Source organism: Rutidosis leptorrhynchoides, chromosome 6, assembly GCF_046630445.1.
Source record: "Rutidosis leptorrhynchoides isolate AG116_Rl617_1_P2 chromosome 6, CSIRO_AGI_Rlap_v1, whole genome shotgun sequence".
Lineage (NCBI taxonomy): Eukaryota > Viridiplantae > Streptophyta > Magnoliopsida > Asterales > Asteraceae > Rutidosis > Rutidosis leptorrhynchoides.
This window is the reverse complement of record NC_092338.1, coordinates 226,999,985-227,020,580: the sequence shown is the minus strand read 5'-3', so window position 1 is coordinate 227,020,580 and position 20,596 is coordinate 226,999,985. Positions and strand designations below refer to the sequence as shown.

The 20,596-nt window shown below is 35.1% G+C and overlaps 1 protein-coding gene across 1 annotated transcript; it reads right to left on the bottom strand.

Moving 5' to 3' along the window:
• Positions 1 to 266: 266 nt before the first annotated feature.
• LOC139854417 (uncharacterized) lies at positions 267 to 1,754 on the bottom strand. The gene is made up of 3 exons (XM_071843722.1): positions 1,745 to 1,754; positions 1,093 to 1,434; positions 267 to 796 (listed from the first exon to the last, which is right to left on the bottom strand). Exons 1-3 carry the CDS (start codon positions 1,752 to 1,754, stop codon positions 267 to 269), a joined length of 882 nt encoding a protein of 293 aa, XP_071699823.1.
• Positions 1,755 to 20,596: the final 18,842 nt, after the last annotated feature.

Sequence of the window (20,596 nt, the reverse complement as noted above, 5' to 3'; positions counted from 1 at the left end):
GTTAGAGATGTCTCAAGCATGGACTTTTATTTTTGCATTCACTATTTATGTTATTTTTGAGCCATGGTTTTGTAATGATCTTAGTGTCACGTACTTTTGTTATTGCTTTCTATTCGTAGAAGCATGTTGCCTTTGTAAAACATTTGACGTTGGTAAAAACGTTACCTTTTCATGAATGCAAAACTTGTTTTAAAACAACATATAGTATTATACCGTGTAATAGACCTGTTGTTGATGATCCGTACACACTGATTTTGTACGGGGCATCACATATATGATCCTTCCCATTTTGGTCCAAGCTTACCCGTATCCTCCGCTCTGCTTGCTTCATTCTTTCGCCACACCAAATCATCCAGCTGGAAAGATAATGGTTGTACGCATTTATTATAGTAGCTTTCTATTCTTTGCTTGTTGATTGCTTCTTTTATGGCCGCCATTTCCCTGCGCTCTTCAACTAAATTTAGATTTTCACATAGTTCTTCGCTGTTGCTACTTTCATCGAAGGATAATATGCGCATGGTTGGCACATTTATTTCCACAGGTATTACTGCCTCGGACTCGTACACCAAACTGAAAGGTGTTTCATTGGTTGCACCCTTTGGGGTTGTGCAGTGTGCCCACAACACGTTTGGTAGCTCATCTATCCAACCGCTTCGACACAACCCAAGTCTTGCTTTCATACCTAGCACGATATCTCTATTTGTTACTTCACATTGGCCATTTGCCTGAGGGTGCGCGACTGATGTAAATGTTTGTTTTATATTAAGTTCTTGGCACCAATCGCTGAATAGGTTACCTTCAAATTGTGTACCATTGTCACTTACTATTTCATTTGGTATTCCAAACCGACAGACGATATTTTCCCATACAAAATTTCGGATTTGTTTACCTGAAATTGTTTTCAGTGGTTTGGATTCTACCACTTTGTAAAATAATCAATGTCCACGACCAAAAACTTTACCCCTCCTGGTCTTGTAGGGAATGGCCCCACTATATCAATTGCCCATTTACAGAATGGCCATGGAGATGCGACTGGTATCATTGGGTGTCGCAGAGCTTTGCTTACCGGTGCGTGCAGCTGACACGACTGACATTTGCGTCTTACCTCCATGACATCTCTGTACATTGACGGCCAATAGTATTCGAGCCACATTATTTTAGACGCAACTGTTTTGTGCCCTGGGTGCAAAGCGCACATTCCCTCATGCACTTCCCGTATGATTGACTCTGCTTGAGTTGGATTAAGACACCGCAAATGAGGTCCCAAAAATGACTTTCTGTATAGAATGCCTTTGTCTAGCAAATACATCGGTGCTTTCATTTTAATCTTTCTTATCTCTGTTGAATCTATTGGCAATGTACCAGTGTTCAAGAATTCCACTATCGGTGTCATCCAACTTGGCTCATCTTCTTCAACTGCGGCGGATACACCATCTGTATTAATGGATTTAACTTTCACTTCATCGACCCAAATTTATTTCTTGAAATGGCTGAACGTTAAGGCCGCTAACTTACTGAGCACATCTGCCTTTTTATTCAATGTTTTTGAAACCTGCGTTATCTGGAATAAATCGAAGTCGACCACAAGTTCTTGCACAAGTTTCAGGTATTTTGCGTCAATTCATCATGTGCCTCGAATATCCCATTGAATTGGTTTGCAACTAGCTGTGAATCAACATATATTGATAGCTCTTTTACCTCCAAGTATTTTGCTACTCGCATTCCAGATAATAATGCTTCATACTCGGCTTCATTATTTGTTACAGGGAAGCTAAAATGCAGCGCAAAGTTATATTCCTCTCCTTCGGGACTTTTTAGGACTATTCATGCCCCTGCGCCTTCTGGACCTCAAGCTCCATCTGTGTGCATTTCCCACAGTTGTTCAGGCGGAGGTGGTATTTCTTTTGATTCATGTAAGATTTCGATGTCTCCGGCGGTTTCAGTCAGATAATCCGCTAGGGCTTGCCCTTTTACCGCACTTCTTGGTGAGAAGCTTATCTCGTGCTCACCTAATTCAATAGCCCATTTGGCCATGCGACCAGTATTTTCTGGTTTGTATAGCACCTGCTCAACAATTATTAGTGAATATAAATTTGCGAGAATTTTTCAGGTAACAAGAGCCAGGAACAAGTTCAACCAGCTCAACGAAGGGCCAGGAATAAGTTCAACCAGCTCAACAAGAGCCAGCTCAAAGCGCATATAATTAAATTTCAACTGTAAGGTTATTTAAGAGGAAACTTTAAATGAAAATAATCCGGCCAACAAATGAACCAGCAAATGGTGCAAGAAGAACCAGCATAAGTTAATAGTTCAACCAGCACGAGGGATCTTTAGAGCCAACACATAAAAGTGATATTCAACCAGCATGAGTTTTACTTGGTCTAAAAACTAAGCACTCAACACGATGAAAGCTAGTTCACTCAGCTCTTATAATTAGTGTTGGACCAACACTGATCTTTGATTCTTAATCAGTTTTAGAAGTAATGATCACATATCTTTGAATGCTCAGACCAACCAGCTCGAGACAATGAAGCTCAACCAGCTCAAAACGTTAAAGTTAAACCAGCAGCTTTGAACGATGAAGACTAACTAGCTTAACAATCTTTCACGAGCACTTATACTTTTAAAATGCTTGAAACTATTTCAATTCAATAAAGTGATCAAATCTTGTGCTTAACATGTGGGTGGCTGTTCTAGAATGTTGGGATGTCTAAGGAAGATCCTCATCTATCATTGGCTACTATTTATCATGGAAGGAGCAATACAAAGTGGTAGGCTTTTTAATATTTTTTCTTTAATTCTTATTGGCTGATTTGTAAATGCTTGTTCTTTTTGTCTCTTTTTCCTTTTTATGTTTTTGTCTTATTTAGAATTAGGTGTTATGTTTCCTCTATAAATATAGGTCAATTATCATTGTAAAAATAGAGTTGATGATGAATGAAAAAGTTTGATAGAACTTATCTATTTACTAAAGTCTCTGCATCTTTACGAATCTTTGATTCCGGTGATTACGAGTTGTTTCTTTATCAGTGTTTGTGGTGTTTCTTTATCAAACATTGTGGTGAAATCTCAAATATTCATTTATGAGTTTATAGTTGTGGTGGAATCTTTATCAGCTATAATCGAGGGTGTGGAATGTTTCTAGATTGGTGATTGTGGTGGTATCTTTATCAATTGGGAGTTTAGATTCTTAAATCTTCGTTTCATTCTTTAGAATTGTGGTGTTTTGCTTCATCAGTTATGGACGTGATTTGGAGTGTTTTCTTAATTCTAGTTGTGGTGGCTTAGCCTTTATCAGTTATGGTTAAGATTCTCTATCTTGGTTACTTGTTCTTGAGTGTTTACACTCTGTTTTGCTGGTTTTGCTGCTCGATTTGTTTTGATCTGTTCGAGAGGAAAGCTTTTAGTGAAAATGCGTTTTCAAAAGTCAAAATTAGCAATCAAAGTTGTAACAGTGCTTAGGTTGTTAATCTAAGCTTTCTTCTCATTTTAATTCCTATTTTTAGTTCATACACTCTTTTAGAGCTATTAAGCTTTATTTAAGATCTAGGTTTTGTTTGTTGCTCAGGGTTTCTTTCGGATCTTGTTTGTTTTCCTTAAAATCAATATAGTTTTAAGGGTTTCAAAAAGATGCTCTTTAAACCCGAAAACAGGTAGGAATGATTACAAGTTTATTAGAAGGTGAAAAAAGATTCAATGAAAGAAAGAAGAAGCACAAGGCTGATTTGAAAAATATTAAGGTTAACCAACCTGATTTTAAAGGTTCTTTAAACCCGAAAGACTTTCTTGAGTAGGTCCAAGCTATGGAAAAATTTATTCAAGTCAATGGTTATGATGAAAGAAGAGTGATGAAGATTGTTGTGGTCCGGTTGAAGAACTATGCATCTTTGTGGTATGAAGATCTGAAGGGAGAGAGGCATACATTGGGTAAAAAGAAGATTAATACCTGGTCCAAGATTAAAGAGTGTATGTAAAAATTATTTGTTCCAGACTGTTATGTGCAAAATGTTTATGATTCGAAGAGCAATCTGAAGCAAACGAAAATGAAGAATCATTGCAGCCTAGTTACAAAGTCCAATGATTTCATCAAGACTTATAATCTAATAGAGTGTGATATTAAAATGAAATCAATCTTTGTTCAAACTAAAATTGAAGAGACTATTGGAGCTGGTTTGTTATGATACCGAGCTTGAAGAAGTGCAACAAGTTTATGATGAAACTGATGCAACCATTGGTGAAGCTGATTGCACTGAGTTTGTGATGATCCGAATTCTGCCCTCGACCGCAACTCCTAAAGAAGAATTGAGCTTAAGTGAAGATGGGGATAGCTGTGCCAATATAGTATCATCTAGTTTGAATGAAGAGCTTGCAATGGGGCTGGTTGTAATAGAATAACTCTCATCTGATCAGCTTGCAAAAGAATTGTTTTATTCTCGTACATTTCAAATGCCTAATCAAATTAATAAGGTAATAACTTCTTCTCTACCAGCTGCACTATGTTCAATTGAAGATGTTTGTTTTGGTGATGTTTCATGTGATATCAATCATATGAATATTAATCATTCAGTGGTAGGAAGACCATGGTTCATTGATAAACTTAACTGTCTTGATTATCACTTGATTACTTACCCATTTGATGAAAAAGGGTTATGGGATGATCTTGTTCTTACTAATCTGATCTGAGTACCAAGTTATTTGAATCTAATTCAAATGAAGTTAATCTAAATGTTGGGTCTTATGAATCTGATTTGGAAGCTATTATTGATGTTGCTGACTTGGTACCAAATTTGTTCAATCCAATTTGGATTAATCTGATTCGGGTGACGATTCTTTTGAGTCTTATTCGGTTGCTGATGTTGTTGAACCAGATTTGAGTGATAGTTCATTTGAATATGATTTGACTACTGCTTCTCTTGAATCGGATTTGGTTGAAACATCTATTGGATCTAATGTTGGGATTTAACAAGTTCCATAATACTTATAATCATTCAAGAAATATGATTTGCGGAAGCGTATAAATTACCATTTTAAAACTTGTAAATCTTTAACCATTTAAAGTTAAATCCCAAAAGGATCAAGTTGTGAAACAGACTTACAAACTACAAGATAGATGAGAGATTATACCTTCTCCAAGCTATGTAGTTGATGATGAAGATGATGATGAATGGAGACCTCAAGTTGTTATAACCCAAGCTTTTAATACCAACACCTTGTACTTTCGTTTGGATTTGTTAACACTTGAATTTAGCTTGCAAAACCTACTTTTGAACTCCCTTTTGCTCCCTAATAGCCCACGGCCAACAGCAACTTAAAGGAGAGTTTGTGTGCATTTTTTTATGTGTTATTGCATGTATGTCTACTTCAAAGAGTCAAGACACTAGTATATGGAATTGGGAAAACATGGGTCAAGGAATCTAAGTCATAAGCATGTGAACTTACAACTCCATGGCCACTCCCATCTTGTTTAAAAAAGAGTAGTTTTATAAAAGAATTAGTTTTTATAAAACCATTTTTATAAACTTCCATATATATATATATATATATATATATATATATATATATATATATATATATATATATATATATATGTATGTATGTATGTATGTATGTATGTATGTATGTATGTATGTATGTATGTATGTATGTATGTATGTATGTATGTATGTATATATATATATTTTATATAAAACCAATTATATAAAATGTAACATAACATTATTAATTATTTAACCTATAAATAATTAAACTCTTATTATATAAATTATTCCATAATTTATATTCACATCAAGTAATATAATTTTAGAAAACCAATTTTCTTAAAATTCAAGTGTCGCGTATTTAATCAACGATCCAATCGCTAAGATCAAATACGAATAAGGTGTCGATAAGCTTGTTATTGGGTATGACCCGACTTGGATCAAAACATATTAGCCACGTTAATTTAATATGTCTCTCAGGCATACGAAATACCTTCAATCTCCCACTTGCACGAGAAACATAAGAAATTAATGCAAGTGATGGATACCACCTAACGACCTTCCATCACCCCCAATATGTTATGACTTTGTGCCATTCAATAACATCATCCCTTTCAAGTTCCCATCTCGAATATGATTAGGTGAATCTTTCATTTATCCTTTCATCCTAGATGTCATGTTAAATCCAAGAGATACAGAGTGATCACTCTCTTCTAGATTTAACTTTATCAGGCCTTAGACATCTGACTCTCAACGAATAAGAGGGACAAATTTCATCTTGACTATATACTTCCTAAATATACACCTTGCATTATACCTGAGCTCTTCCTTATGAACTACCATATTTCAGAATAGCGAAGGAAAGAATCAAGGCACAATACTTGGTAAATATCCGAACCCAATATGTATCTCAGGTCAGAGGATACAATGATATTCGCCTTTACTCAAGATTACGCGTGATCAACCACAAAGGCTCCATTTAGTAAATCTTGAGAGCAGGTCTTCCAATATTTGTATCCCACAAATATCTATGAACCTTGGTTGCAACCCTGCCCCACATTCATCCCGTGAACGTATACCAATCCAAGTTCATAATAGTCTAAACCTCACACTTGTTCCCACAAATGTGAACGACTAGGGAATTTATAATAATTTCTTATTCATGGATAAAATATGCAAAATAGGAACATGACTTAATATTGATAAATTAACACCATAATTATATTAATGAGTTTGAACCACTTCGTTCCGTTACAATACATAAAACAGATCACAACCAATCACTAGAATATCGAACCCCTAATGCACTAACATGCCCTTGATGTTTTACACCATGTAAGAGCTTCGTGAGTGGATCCGTTATATTAAGATCTGTATGAACTTTGTGGATACATATCTTTCCCTTTTCAACTTCATCCCTTATGTAGTTGAATCTCCGCTCAATGTGACGAGTCTTTTGGTGAGCACGAGGTTCTTTGATTTGAGCAATCGCACCCTCATTGTCACAAAAGATCTCAAGAGGGTCCTGAATGGAAGGGACAACTCCGAAGTCGTCAATGAATTTCTTCATCCATCCAGCTTCCTGAGCTGCCAATGAGGTGGCAATGTACTCCGACTTTGTAGTGGATAATGCAACAACATCCTGTTTTGAACTCTTCCAAGAGACCGCACCTCCATTTAACGTGAAGACATAACGGGATTGTGATCGAGAATCATCTCGATCAGTTTGGAAACTCGCGTCCAGGTAACCCTTTACTGCGAGTTCCTCCTCACCAGACCCATATATTAGAAACATATCCTTAGTCCTCCTAAGGTATTTCAATATACTTTTAACATCAATCCAATGACTGTTTCCTGGGTTATTCTGGTATCTACATGTCAGGCTAAGAGCGCATGACACATCTGATCTAGTGCATATCATTGCATACATGATTGTCCCAATGGCAGACGCATATGGGACTTTCTTCATTTTCTCCTGTTCATCTTTCGTGGTGGGGCACTGAGATGAACTAAGGAGCGTTCCTCTTTAAATAGGTACCAAACCTTTCTTAGAGTTCTCCATCTTGAACCTTTTCAAGACCTTTTCAATGTATGCACTTTGATTCAAACCTATCAATTTCTTGGATCTATCTCTGTAGATCCCAATCCCAAAACGTGTAGTGCTTCTCCAAGATCCTTAATGGAGAAGCATTTACTTAGCCAAGTTTTAACACCTTGCATTGCCAGAATATCATTTCCAAATAACAATATATCATCCACATATAGTACAAGGAACATGATAGTGCTCCCACTAGCTTTCTTGTATACACATGCTTCATCACCATTTTTAATGAAGCCAAATTTCTTGGCCTCCTCATTAAAACGATGATTCCACATTCTGGATGCTTGTTTCAATCCGTAGATTGACTTCTTTAACTTGCATACCTTTTTAGGATATTTCGGATCAACAAAACCTTCAGGCTGAACCATATAGACATCTTCCTCAAGATATCCATTTAGGAAAGCGGTCTTGACATCCATTTACCATATTTCATAATCATAATGAGCAGCAATGGCAAGTAATATCCTAATAGACTTTAGCATTACCACAGGCGAAAAAGTTTCATCATAGTCAACCCCTTGAGTTTGAGTGAAACCTTTTGCTACAAGTCTAGCTTTGTATGTATCTAAGTTACCATGTATGTCAGTTTTCATCTTGAAAAGCCATTTACAATCAACTAGCCTTGAGCCAGTAGGTTGTGCAACAAGTTCCTAAACTTGGTTGTCATACATGGATTACATCTCAGCGTTTATGGCTTCCTGCCATTTATCTTTATCAATCCTTGATAAAGCATCTTGGTAGTTTATTGGTTCATCCAAATCAACCACATAGCAACCGTCCATGAGAAACCCATATCTCTCAGGAGGATTACTAATCCTACCAGATCTACGAACGTCTTGTACACTTTGATCATCCATTTGATCATTCTCAACATTTTCATGTTGAGTGCTAGTGTCAACCAATTGTGTATCATCTATTTGATCTTGAACCTCTTCAAGATCTATCTTCCTTTCACTATTACCTTCCATTAGGAACTTAGTTTCAAGGAATTCAGCCTTCAGAGCAACAAATACATTCTGCTCGGATGGATCATAGTAATAATATCCCATATCATCTCTGGGATATCCTATGAAGATACACTTCGTGGATCGACAATTCAACTTATTAGGGACATAACGCTTAGGATAAGCTTTACATCCTCATACCTTTAAGTATGATAGAGATGGAGGTTTTCCAAACCACATCTCATGAGGAGTTCGTTCCACTTTCTTGGTTGGGGCCATATTTAGAATACGAGCCGCGGAGTAAAGATAATAACCCCAAAATAAATAGAGGTAACGAGCTTCTAGCTATCATAGATCGAACCATATCCATTAGGGTTCAGTTCCTCCTTTCGGGAACTCCATTAAGTTTGGGTGTTCCAGGAGGAATGAGTTGCGAGATAATCCCACAACTTTTAAGATGATCTTGGAAAGCATCGCTTAGGTATTCACCTCCTCTATCGGTACGAAGTACCTTGATTGCCTTATTGAGTTGATTTTGTACTTCGTTTTGATATTCCTTGAATGCTTCAAATGTTTCGTCCTTGTGTCTTAACAATTAGACATATCCAAAACGACTAAAGTCATCAATGAAAGTAACGAAGTATTTTTCACCTTTCCTAGTCATGGGCTTAAAGGGTCCACATACATCCGAATGTATTAATCGCAATAAGTCTTTAGCCCTTTCATAGGTCCCTTTGAAATGTGCTTTAGTCATTTTTCCTTGTAAACAAGATTCACATACATCAAATGAGTCTAGCTCACTTGATTTCAAAAGGCCATTCTTTTGAAGTGTATGCATTCGGTTCTTGTTTATGTGACCAAGGCGACAATGCCATAAATAGGAATCACTCAAATCCCTTTTGAGTTTCTTTGTGTTTGCATGGTATATTGAGCTATTGTATGATGTGTCATCATGAACCAATTCATAAATACCATTCAAAGACGAAGCCTTGAAATAGAAAACATTATCTAAAGAAACATGGATATCATCATCAATAAAATTAAAATCATAAATACATTGTCTTAAACGGGAAATAGAAATAATGTTTCGAGTCAAATCAGAAGCATACATAACATTTTTCAAAACAAGCTCCAACCCAGTTTGTAGCTTTAACACAAAGTCTCCTTTAGCTTCTACGTGCACCTTTGCACCATTTCCCATGAAAAGACTTGTTGTTCCCGCTCCTTGTTTACTTCTTTTGAACCCCTGCAAAGAATTGCAAATATGAGTTCCACATCCTGTGTCTAATACCCATGTATTAGAAGAAGTAATACTAAGCTCAATGTATACCATATATTCATTACCTGAGGTTTGCCCTGCATCCCTTTTTTCTTTCAACTCCTTTAGATAGATCGAGCAGTTGCGTTTCCAGTGACCCATCTCACCGCAACCAAAGCACGGATCTTCCTTGGGGTTTGCTTTACCGGCAACCTTTTGATTTTTGTTCTTGTTGGTTGGGGTAACCATCTTCCCCTTTCCCTTGCCCTTGCCTTGGTAGGAGGGTCCTTTCCTCTTAGCCACCTTTGGCTTAGAAGTGTTATTCTTTTTGGACCCGCCTTCATTGATCATAAGCACAGGTGAAGCCCTTTTACCCATGCTAGCTTCGGCTATCTTAAGCATGGCATGTAATTCACCAATGCTCTTATCCCAACCATTCATGTTGTAATTCATTACGAATGTGTCAAACCTTTTTGACAATGAATTAAGGATAAGGTCCATGGCTAATTCATTAGACACGTTGCAATTTAGACTGTTCGCTCGATCAATTAGGCTTTTCATCTTAAGGACATAAGATGAAACGGATTGGGAGTCATCCATACGACATGCATGAAGCGCTCGAACCATTTCGAAGCGCTTGACACGAGCTTGTTGAAGGAACATCTCCTTCAATTGTGTGATCATGTCATATGCACTGTGATGCTCGAAGTCCTTTTGGAGTTCGGGTATCATAGTCCCAAGCATAAGGCAAGCGACTTGCACCGAATCGGTGCAATACTTATCCCAATAAGCCAAGCCTTCCATATCGTCCTCGTCGGGTTGATCGGGAATGGGGTCTTCCAACACATACGCCCTATCCTCAAGTTTGAGGACAATTCTTAGATTGCGAAACCAATCCATGAAATTTGTATGGTTGAGTTTTTCCTTTTCGAGGATTGACCTCAACGATAGGTTGTTAAAGTTGATTGGTGCGTTTGGAATGTTGTTGTTATTGTCAGCCATCTACAATATTTAACAAAGTTGTTTAAGTATCAATTTTAATTTAACAATCAATACCCTTTAAATCCAATTGATATTTATTAAATTTTAGAATCCAACGGTAAACCAAATTTCGGTTAGGTGACCTTTATCCCGTCATTTTATTTAGCTAGGTAGTCATTATATGACAATTGCAATCCTTTTGCAACTTCTAAGTTATGGGATCATACAATCCTTTTGCATGGCATATTTATCCCATCAACGCCTATTTGTTCCTCATGCTTCGGTGACCCTAAGTTCAAGATTCCCAAATCAAGTCGTCCTACTTGTATAAACGTGTAAATTTAACATACAAGTGGTTAGGTGACCTTTATCACACAAGTGTGAGAAATTCACCTTAATCATATTAGTTTGCTCATAACGGTTAGGTGACCTTTATCCCATTATGAGTTCCCTAATATGTTTAAGTGTCACACAAAAGGATGGCGTTTAACTTGTTTTCCTTGTTAATAAGGGATTTTAAGTTTTTATTATTTCTAGTTTAAGAAAACTTTTATGCCATACACCAACATGCATTTAGTGTTTGGTACTTATGAAAAACCATTTTCATGTGTTGTAATTAAGTCAATTACTTGATATAAACCATTTTATATATGTGATCCTTTTCATGTTCTTAATAACCGTTTATCAATGTCCTTTTGCCACTTTTAATTCAACCAATTAAATTGTCATTTTGCATGTCATTAATAATGTCTAATTTAACCAATTAAATTGTCATTTTGCTTGTTGTTAACTCGTGATTTACTTGTAGCAACCAAACATACAAACACAATAAACAACCATGCATGCAAAACAAATATGTTCACAATCAAGCCAATTTGGTAGATATTTGTTTAGCTGAAAACAAATGCCACCGGTTAAGGGGTTATAACACAAAGTAGGAGATTTTAAATCTCCCACTTAATCTTGGTTCCAAATGCTTCTTCTTGTGTTCTTCCAAGTCTTCATATTGTATCTTCATCTTATTACAAAATATATCCTAATACATTTTGTCTAGTAAATGAAATACAACCTAATCAATTTTACATACCAAATATAAAATAAATTACATAACCAAATGAATGAATTAATATTACATACCAAATGAATGAATTAAATCAACCAAACATTTAACCATCCAAACACAAGGTCAAGGCTATGATTGTGAACATCAACATACAACAAATATGACCAAAATGGAAGAGCCCAAAACCCATTTTGGGACCCCTCAATTTCGGCCAAAAGGGAAACCTGAAATGTCCCGTTCATATTGATTATAAACGTTCCATATTAATTGATTTCGTTGCGAGGTTTTGACCTCTATATGAGATGTTTTTCAAAGACTGCATTCATTTTTAAAACAATCATAACCTTTATTTTATCAATATGGTTTCAAAAGCATTACGTAGATTATCAAATAATGATAATCTAAAATATACTGTTTACACACGACCATTACATAATGGTTTACAATAGAAATATATTACATCGACATATGTTTCTTAAATGCAGTTTTTACACAATATCATACAAACATGGACTCCAAATCTTGTCCTTATTTTAGTATGCAACAGCGAAAGCTCTTAGTATTCACCTGAGAATAAACATGCTTTAAACGTCAACAAAAATGTTGGTGAGTTATAGGTTTAACCTATATATTATCAAATCGTAACAATAGACCACAAGATTTCATATTTCAATATACATCCCATACATAGAGATAAAAATCATTCATATGGTGAACACCTGGTAACCGACATTAACAAGATGCATATATAAGAATATCCCCATCATTCCGGGACACCCTTCGGATATGATATAAATTTCGAAGTACTAAAGCATCCGGTACTTTGGATGGGGTTTGTTAGGCCCAATAGATCTATCTTTAGGATTCGCGTCAATTAGGGTGTCTGTTCCCTATTTCTTAGATTACCAGACTTAATAAAAAGGGGCATATTCGATTTCGATAATTCAACCATAGAATGTAGTTTCACGTACTTGTGTCTATTTTGTAAATCATTTATAAAACCTGAATGTATTCTCATCCCAAAAATATTAGATTTTAAAAGTGGGACTATAACTCACTTTCACAGATGTTTACTTCGTCGGGAAGTAAGACTTGACCACTGGTCGATTCACGAACCTATAACAAATATGTACATGTATATCAAAGTATATTCAAAATACATTTACAACACTTTTAATACATTTTGATGTTTTAAGTTTATTAAGTCAGCTGTCCTCGTTAGTAACCTACAACTAGTTGTCCAACGTTAGATGTACAGAAAAAAATGGATATATATTATCTTGAATCAATCCACGACCCAGTGTATACACGTCTCAGGCTAGATCACAACTCAAAGTATATATATTTTTGGAATCAACCTCAAACCTGTATAGCTAACTCCCAGATTACTGCATATAGAGTGTCTATGGTTGTTCCAAATAATATATACACATGGGTCGATATGATATGTCAAAACATTTGCATACGTGTCTATGGTATCCCAAGATTACATAATATATTAGAATACATGTATAATATAATATGAGTTAGCTAGGATATGATTAATATAGATTTGTTACCAATTTTCACGTTGCTACAACAAGAAAAATTATCCAATCTTGTTTTACCCATAACTTCTTCATTTTAAATCCGTTTTGAGTGAATCAAATTGCTATGGTTTCATATTGAACTCTATTTTATGAATCTAAACAGAAAAAGTATAGGTTTTTAGTTAGAAATATAAGTTACAAGTTGTTTTTGTAAAGGTAGTCATTTCGGTCGAAAGAACGACGTCTAGATGACCATTTTAGAAAACATACTTCCACTTTGAGTTTAAACATGATTTTTGGATATAGTTTCATGTTTATAAGGAAAATAATTTTCCCAGAAGAACAACTTTTAAATCAAAGTTTATCATAGTTTTTAATTAACTAACCCAAAACAGCTCGCGGTGTTACTACGACGGCGTATGTCCGATTTTACAGTGTTCTTCGTGTTTCCAAGTTTTAAATCATTAAGTTAGCATATCATATAGATATAGAACATGTGTTTAGTTGATTTTAAAAGTCAAGTTAGAAGGATTAACTTTTGTTTGCGAACAAGTTTAGAATTAACTAAACTATGTTCTAGTGATTACAAGTTTAAACCTTCGAATAAGATAGCTTTATATGTATGAATTGAATGATGTTATGAACATCATTACTACCTCAAGTTTTCTGGATAAAGCTACTGGAAATGAGAAAAATGGATCTAGCTTTAAAGGATCCTTGGATGGCTTAAAAGTTCTTGAAGCAGAATCATGACACAAAAACAAGTTCAAGTAAGATTTCCACTCGAAATAAGATTGTTATAGTTATAGAAATTGAATCAAAGTTTGAATATGAGTATTAACTTGTATTAGAAAGATATCTTACTATAAATAAGAAAGATTTCTTGAGGTTGGATGATCACTCTAAAAGATTGGAAGTAAGCTAGCAAACTTGGAAGTATTCTTGATTTAATGAAACTAGAACTTGTAGAATTTATAAAGAACACTTAGAACTTGAAGATAGAACTTGAGAGATATCAATTAGATGAAGAAAATTTAAGAATGAAAGTGTTTGTAGGTGTTTTTGGTCGTTGGTGTATGGATTAGATATATAGGATATGTAATTTTGTTTACATGTAAATAAGTCATGAATGATTACTCATATTTTTGTAATTTTATGATATATTTCATGCTAGTTGCCAAATGATGGTTCCCACATGTGTTAGGTGACTCACATGGGCTGCTAAGAGCTGATCATTAAAGTGTATATACCAATAGTACATACATCTAAAAGCTGTGTATTGTACGAGTACGAATACGGGTGCATACGAGTAGAATTGTTGATGAAACTGAACGAGGATGTAATTGTAAGAATTTTTGTTAAGTAGAAGTATTTTGATAAGTGTCTTGTAGTCTTTCAAAAGTGTATGAATACATATTAAAACACTACATGTATATACATTTTAACTGAGTCGTTAAGTCATCGTTAGTCGTTACATGTAAGTGTTGTTTTGAAACATTTAGGTTAACGATCTTGTTAAATGTTGTTAACACATTGTTTATTAAATCAAATGAGATGTTAAATTATTACATTATCATGATATCATGATATATTAATATATCTTAATATGATATATATACATTAAATGTCGTTACAACGATAATCGTTACATATATGTCTCGTTTCAAAATCATTAAGTTAGTAGTCTTGTTTTTACATATGTAGTTCATTGTTAATATACTTAATGATATGTTTACTTATCATAATATCATGTTAACTATATATATATATCCATATATATGTCATCATATAGTTTTTACAAGTTTTAACGTTCGTGAATCGCATGTCAACTTGGGTGGTCAATTGTCTATATGAAACCTATTTCGATTAATCAAGTCTTAACAAGTTTGATTGCTTAACATGTTGGAAACATTTAATCATGTAAATATCAATTTCATTTAATATATAAAAACATGGAAAAGTTCGGGTCACTACAAAACCCACACAAACCCAAAACATTTTTGCATTCTACTATCATCATGTTCATAACATTCAAAAATATAGTGGGTTTAATAGATCATCTCGAAGCATATTCCATCAACTTTGGCTCTATATAACATTGTTGGGATTTAAAAAGTTCCATAATACTTATAATCATTCAATAAATAAGATTTGCGGAAGCGTATAAATTACCATTTTAAAACTTGTAAATCTTTAACCATTTAAAGTTAAATCCCAAAAGGATCAAGTTGTGAAACATACTTACAAACTACAAGATAGATGAGAGATTATACCTTCTCCAAGCTATGTAGTTGATGATGAAGATGATGATGAATGGAGCTCCAAAAGAATGAAACCTCAAGTTGTTATACCCCAAGCTTTTAATACCAACACCTTGTACTTTCGTTAGTATTTGTTAACACTTGAATTTAGCTTGCAAAACCAAATTTTGAACTCCCTTTTGCTCCCTAACAGCCCACGGCCAACAACAGCTCAAAGGAGAGTTTTTATGCAGTTTTTTTTATGTGTTATTGCATGTGTGTCTAGTTCAAAGAGTCAAGACACTAGTATATGGAATTGGGAAAGCATGTGTCAAGGAATATAAGTCATAAGCATGTGAACTTATAACTCCAAGGCCACTCCCATCTTGTTTATAAAAAATTAGTTTTATAAAAGAATTAGTTTTTATAAAACCTTTTTTATAAACTTCCATATTTAGATATATATATATATATATATATATATATATATATATATATATATATATATATATATATATATATATATATATATATATATATATATATATATATATATATTATATAAAACCAATTATATAAAATGTAACATAACATTATTAATTATTTAACCTATAAATAATTAAACTCTTATTATATAAATTATTCCATAATTTATATACACATTAAGTAATATAATTTTAGAAAACCAATTTTCTTAAAATTCAAGTGTCGCGTATTTAATCAACGATCCAATCGCTAAGATCAAATACAAATAAGGTGTCGGTAAGCTTGTTATTGGGTATGACCCGACTTGGATCAAAATATATTAGCCACGTTAATTTAATATGTCTCTCGGACATACGAAATACCTTCATCTAATTTGGTGGTTTTTATTAAAGATTTTGATATAAAGTTGTGTAATCAGATCTCAAGCCTAGTATATTCTTCACTTGCGGAATTTATTGAAGATTCCACTTTTTGGCTTGTTCATCAAAGTGGTATCATGACATTTGAGTTATTTGGTTGCTGGTTGATATTAAAAGACAAGGTTAATAGCCGCCACCGACTAGCAAATATCAAAGAAAGGGGTAACTAGAAGAGAAAATGCGAGATGAAGAGTGACAGAATCTAGTTGATTGGATGGTGTTGTTAATTGTTAGATTAGATGTTGAGCACGTGAAGCTTTATAAGGATCTTGGATACCTTAAGGACTTGAGGACAAGTCCTAAATTAGAATGGGAGATTGATGCGTTTGGGATCAAGAGCTCTAAATTTTTGATGGGAGAACTTGGATTAATTTCGATCATGAATCAATTCATGTTAGTTACCTACTACACTCTAACTTAAAGGGTTATTTCATTAGTGTATCAGCTGGTAATACTTTTGAGTTCGCTATAAATATGTTTAGATGAACCAGCTGTGAATTCAACTCCTTATTCAGTAAATCTCCTAAGGTCAGCTTTTAATAATCGAGGCAGTCTCAAGAGGTTAATATTCCATGCATCTTTGGCATCCACCAGAATAATGAAGAACGTAATTTGTAATCCTTTCAGCTTCAGTTGGATTAAAATACGATCTACTCAGATTGAATTTATGTTTTAGAGTTTATTTTTCCATAATAGAGTTTTGAAGTTTTCGATGGCTAACTAACTCGGAAGACAAACCAGCATGGGTGGTTATCACTTAGTGTCAAGGCAGCTTTAAAATGAAGATCTAGGTAAAATGGGTTGAATACTATGTTCATTCAATTGGGTTAGATCTGGTTATATTTACTCAACATTGAAGGGTAAAAAGATGGTGCATCGTAAGAATGAGTTGTCATGAAGAAGATGAAGCATAACGAAGAGCCAGTACAATGTTGAATCAGCTCAACTAGGGCCAACAACAAGTTAAACCATCACAACATTGAATCAGCTCAACCAAGCGCCAGTAACAAGTTGAACCAACATGACATTAGTTATCTCAATGAAGGTCCAGCAACAAGTTGAACTAGCTCAACAAGAGCCAGCTCAAAGAAAATATGATTAACATTCAACTTTAAGGTTACTTAAGAGGCAACCTCAAATGAAGTTAGTTCAATCAACAAATGAACCAGCAATTGGTGTTAGTTTAACCAGGAGAAGTTGTTAGTTCAACCAGCAAGAAGAACCAGCATAAGTTGTTAGTTCAACCATCACGAGGAATATTTAGAGCCAGCACATAAAAGTGATATTCAACCATCATGAGTTTTACTTGGTCTACAAAGTAAGAACTCAACACGATGAAAGCTAGTTCACTCAGCTCTTATAATTAGTGTTGGACCAACACTGATCTTTGATGCGTAATCAGTTTTAGAAGTAATGATCACCTATCTCTGAATTCTCAGAAAAACAAGCTCGAGACAATGAAGCTTGTTATTGTCAAAAAGGACACTTATATTTTTGTGTGATGTGTCGTTGGGCCGCATGCCGTCAGTCGAGGTCTCCCAGTGGGGATGTAAACGTGTTTTAAATTTATAAGGTCGGGGCCGAATCTACTACTCCTTAGGGTGAGTAAGGAAAGTATGACCTAGGGTCATTTTTTAAGGAAGTCTACAAAATCGAAACTAAAACTTAACAAAATTTACTAACAAGGAGTAGTTGTGTTTTTATTTTGGGGTTTTCTAATTTTCTAAATGATAAAGTAAATACAGATAGGTAAAATTTGTATTTCAGATAAGGTTAAAGATGCACATGCTATGATTTCGTTGGTTACATTACTAAATTGTGTAATGATGGCTCATGGATAGTTGATAACCCTTTACCCGTTATATTGGTCCTACCGCCCCTGTCAGAGAACTGACATGTCACTGGGCATAATGTATGCGGTAGGCTCGAAGATTCTGAATGAGCAGCAACGCCTCTTCCCTCGATGCCAGAGTAACACAGCTACTTGTTAACACTAGACGGCTATTTTATTATGAGCGACCCGATAAGGCAGCGTATTAATCTATCCACTTGGCCCACATTTCTTAAAGATAAGCTAAAGTAGCGGGTATCCCTTATTCAAGAGACGTGATATGTTTCTGATGCTTTCAAAAACGATTGGTTTATAAAGATCAGTTAGGTCATTATTTAAAAGAAATCAACCATAGAGGAACGCCATGGCCAGAAATTAGTCTCCATGTAAACGTTCGGTTATCCTAACGGTTCCAATCCTTTATGGGTTTAAATAAATAGTTCCTATTACTAAAGAATCCCTCAGACGGAGTGCAATGTCTGAGACCTCATTATGGTGCAATGTACTCTTCAACAATGAGGTCGTTTCCATGGCCATACATAGTAGAGGTATATAGTACTACAACCGTTGTGCCTCCTCGATATACTTACTATGTTTACATGCATAGTAACTACTCTAGCATAGCCTGAGGTCGGCCTTATACTCCTAGTATCAATTAGGGTTTCCATTATAAAAGAACCTCTGTCAGAATCCGTAGGGTAGGTTGCCTTACTACAACCCTTTTGCCTCTGACAAACGCCCTATGTATCCGACAGAAGTGTCTTACCAAGGGGTGACACATATAGTGTACTCTAAATCGTGGTTCGCGACTTCCCAACCACAGAGCCGATAACCACGTTCTATTAGTCAGAAAAGCGATTGAGTTTAATCATAATCAGAAAGCATCTCAACAATATCTCTTTACACAAATTGTATATTCAGACAGCGTAACAACTACATCACAGCATGCCCAAAATATAACTACTCCCTAATCATGGCAATAATATCATCTATCAAAGTAATAATAAAAAACATTATAACAGATAGAGTCAAGATAAAAGTACCAGTATATTAATCGAGTTCCGAAAGTACAAAAGTGATAACTTCGACTCTAGAAAGCTTCTTAGTACAATTTTCGGCGTTCGCCTCCAGGTACTTAATTTCTCGATCGGAGGTGAGAAGGCCTCGAAAGACTATTCTCGAACTAAACTAGATAACTAACTTAAATTTAAGAGTGAATTGAAGCGTGGAGATTGGAGAGTGTGTTAAAAATGGATATAATTGAGCATATTTATACTAAAATCTGGCCTGGCAGGCAGTCGAAAATCATTGCAAGCTGTCCCAAATCATGTCAGGCCATTTAATTAGGCTGTCCAATTGATTGTTAGGCCTTTTGATTTGGTGGTGGCCCGTTTATATGGCAGGCTGTTTATTTAATGGTAGGCCATACACATAGTGTGGCAGGCCTTTTTTTGGGCTTCTGGCAGGCCGTTTGATTTTTAGGTTTTTCTAGGTTTCTGCTGTTTTCGCTCTAGATTCTTCATTTTAAGTCTGTTTTCGCTGATTCTTTTTGCATTTCCTTCGTAATTACCAAATGTACCAATCTAAGCAAATAGATCCGTATCTTGGCAATAAATTAGATTACTTTGTTAAATACGAGCCTGATATCGAGGGTAAAAACATGACTTTTTAGCCGATATCAAAATATCCCACACTTAGGCTTCGCTTGTCCTCAAGCAAATTTCTCGTTTTTAACTTTAAGAAATATTCCAAAGTTTCCTTTCTAATCAACTAAGCGGTTTGCTTTTTATTATAAGAACATATCACAATATAATCATTTTGTTAGGGTTTTAAGCTATCTGTGCAAGCATGAGGGGAGGTTACATGACTTTAGTTATCTCTCACGGGTCACTCATTCACTCAAGTGTGTGGGGTTCCCTATAGATTTAGAACTTTTCTCGCTCATAGCCAGTCATATTTGTACCTTTCGTCATAGGCTTGGTCGAGACTCAAATCCTTCGCGTGCTAGGTGTGATGGTAGCAATACCCATATCTTCTGGGTCATTTGTCAAAAAGTGTTAATGAAGGTGTTCGGAGTGGAGTTTTGACTTTTGGTGATGGAAAAGGTGAAAAGGGTAGAATAGTCTTTTTAAAGACGATATGTTTGAAGAAGGGATAGATAGGAGTGCGACTAATTTTGTGAAGCATTGAGTTCTTTTTGAACTTCTTTCTAGGAGTTTCTCCTTTAATTGGGTTCTTGGAACTCCACCGGTTCTGAGTTTTACAAA

Bases quoted from the DNA above. Each gene is read 5' to 3' on its own strand.
- LOC139854417 (XM_071843722.1), bottom strand. The intron at 797-1,092 runs GTCAGTCGTGTC...CACAATTTGAAG, and splicing joins CATGGAGGTAAGACGCAAAT to GTAACCTATTCAGCGATTGG.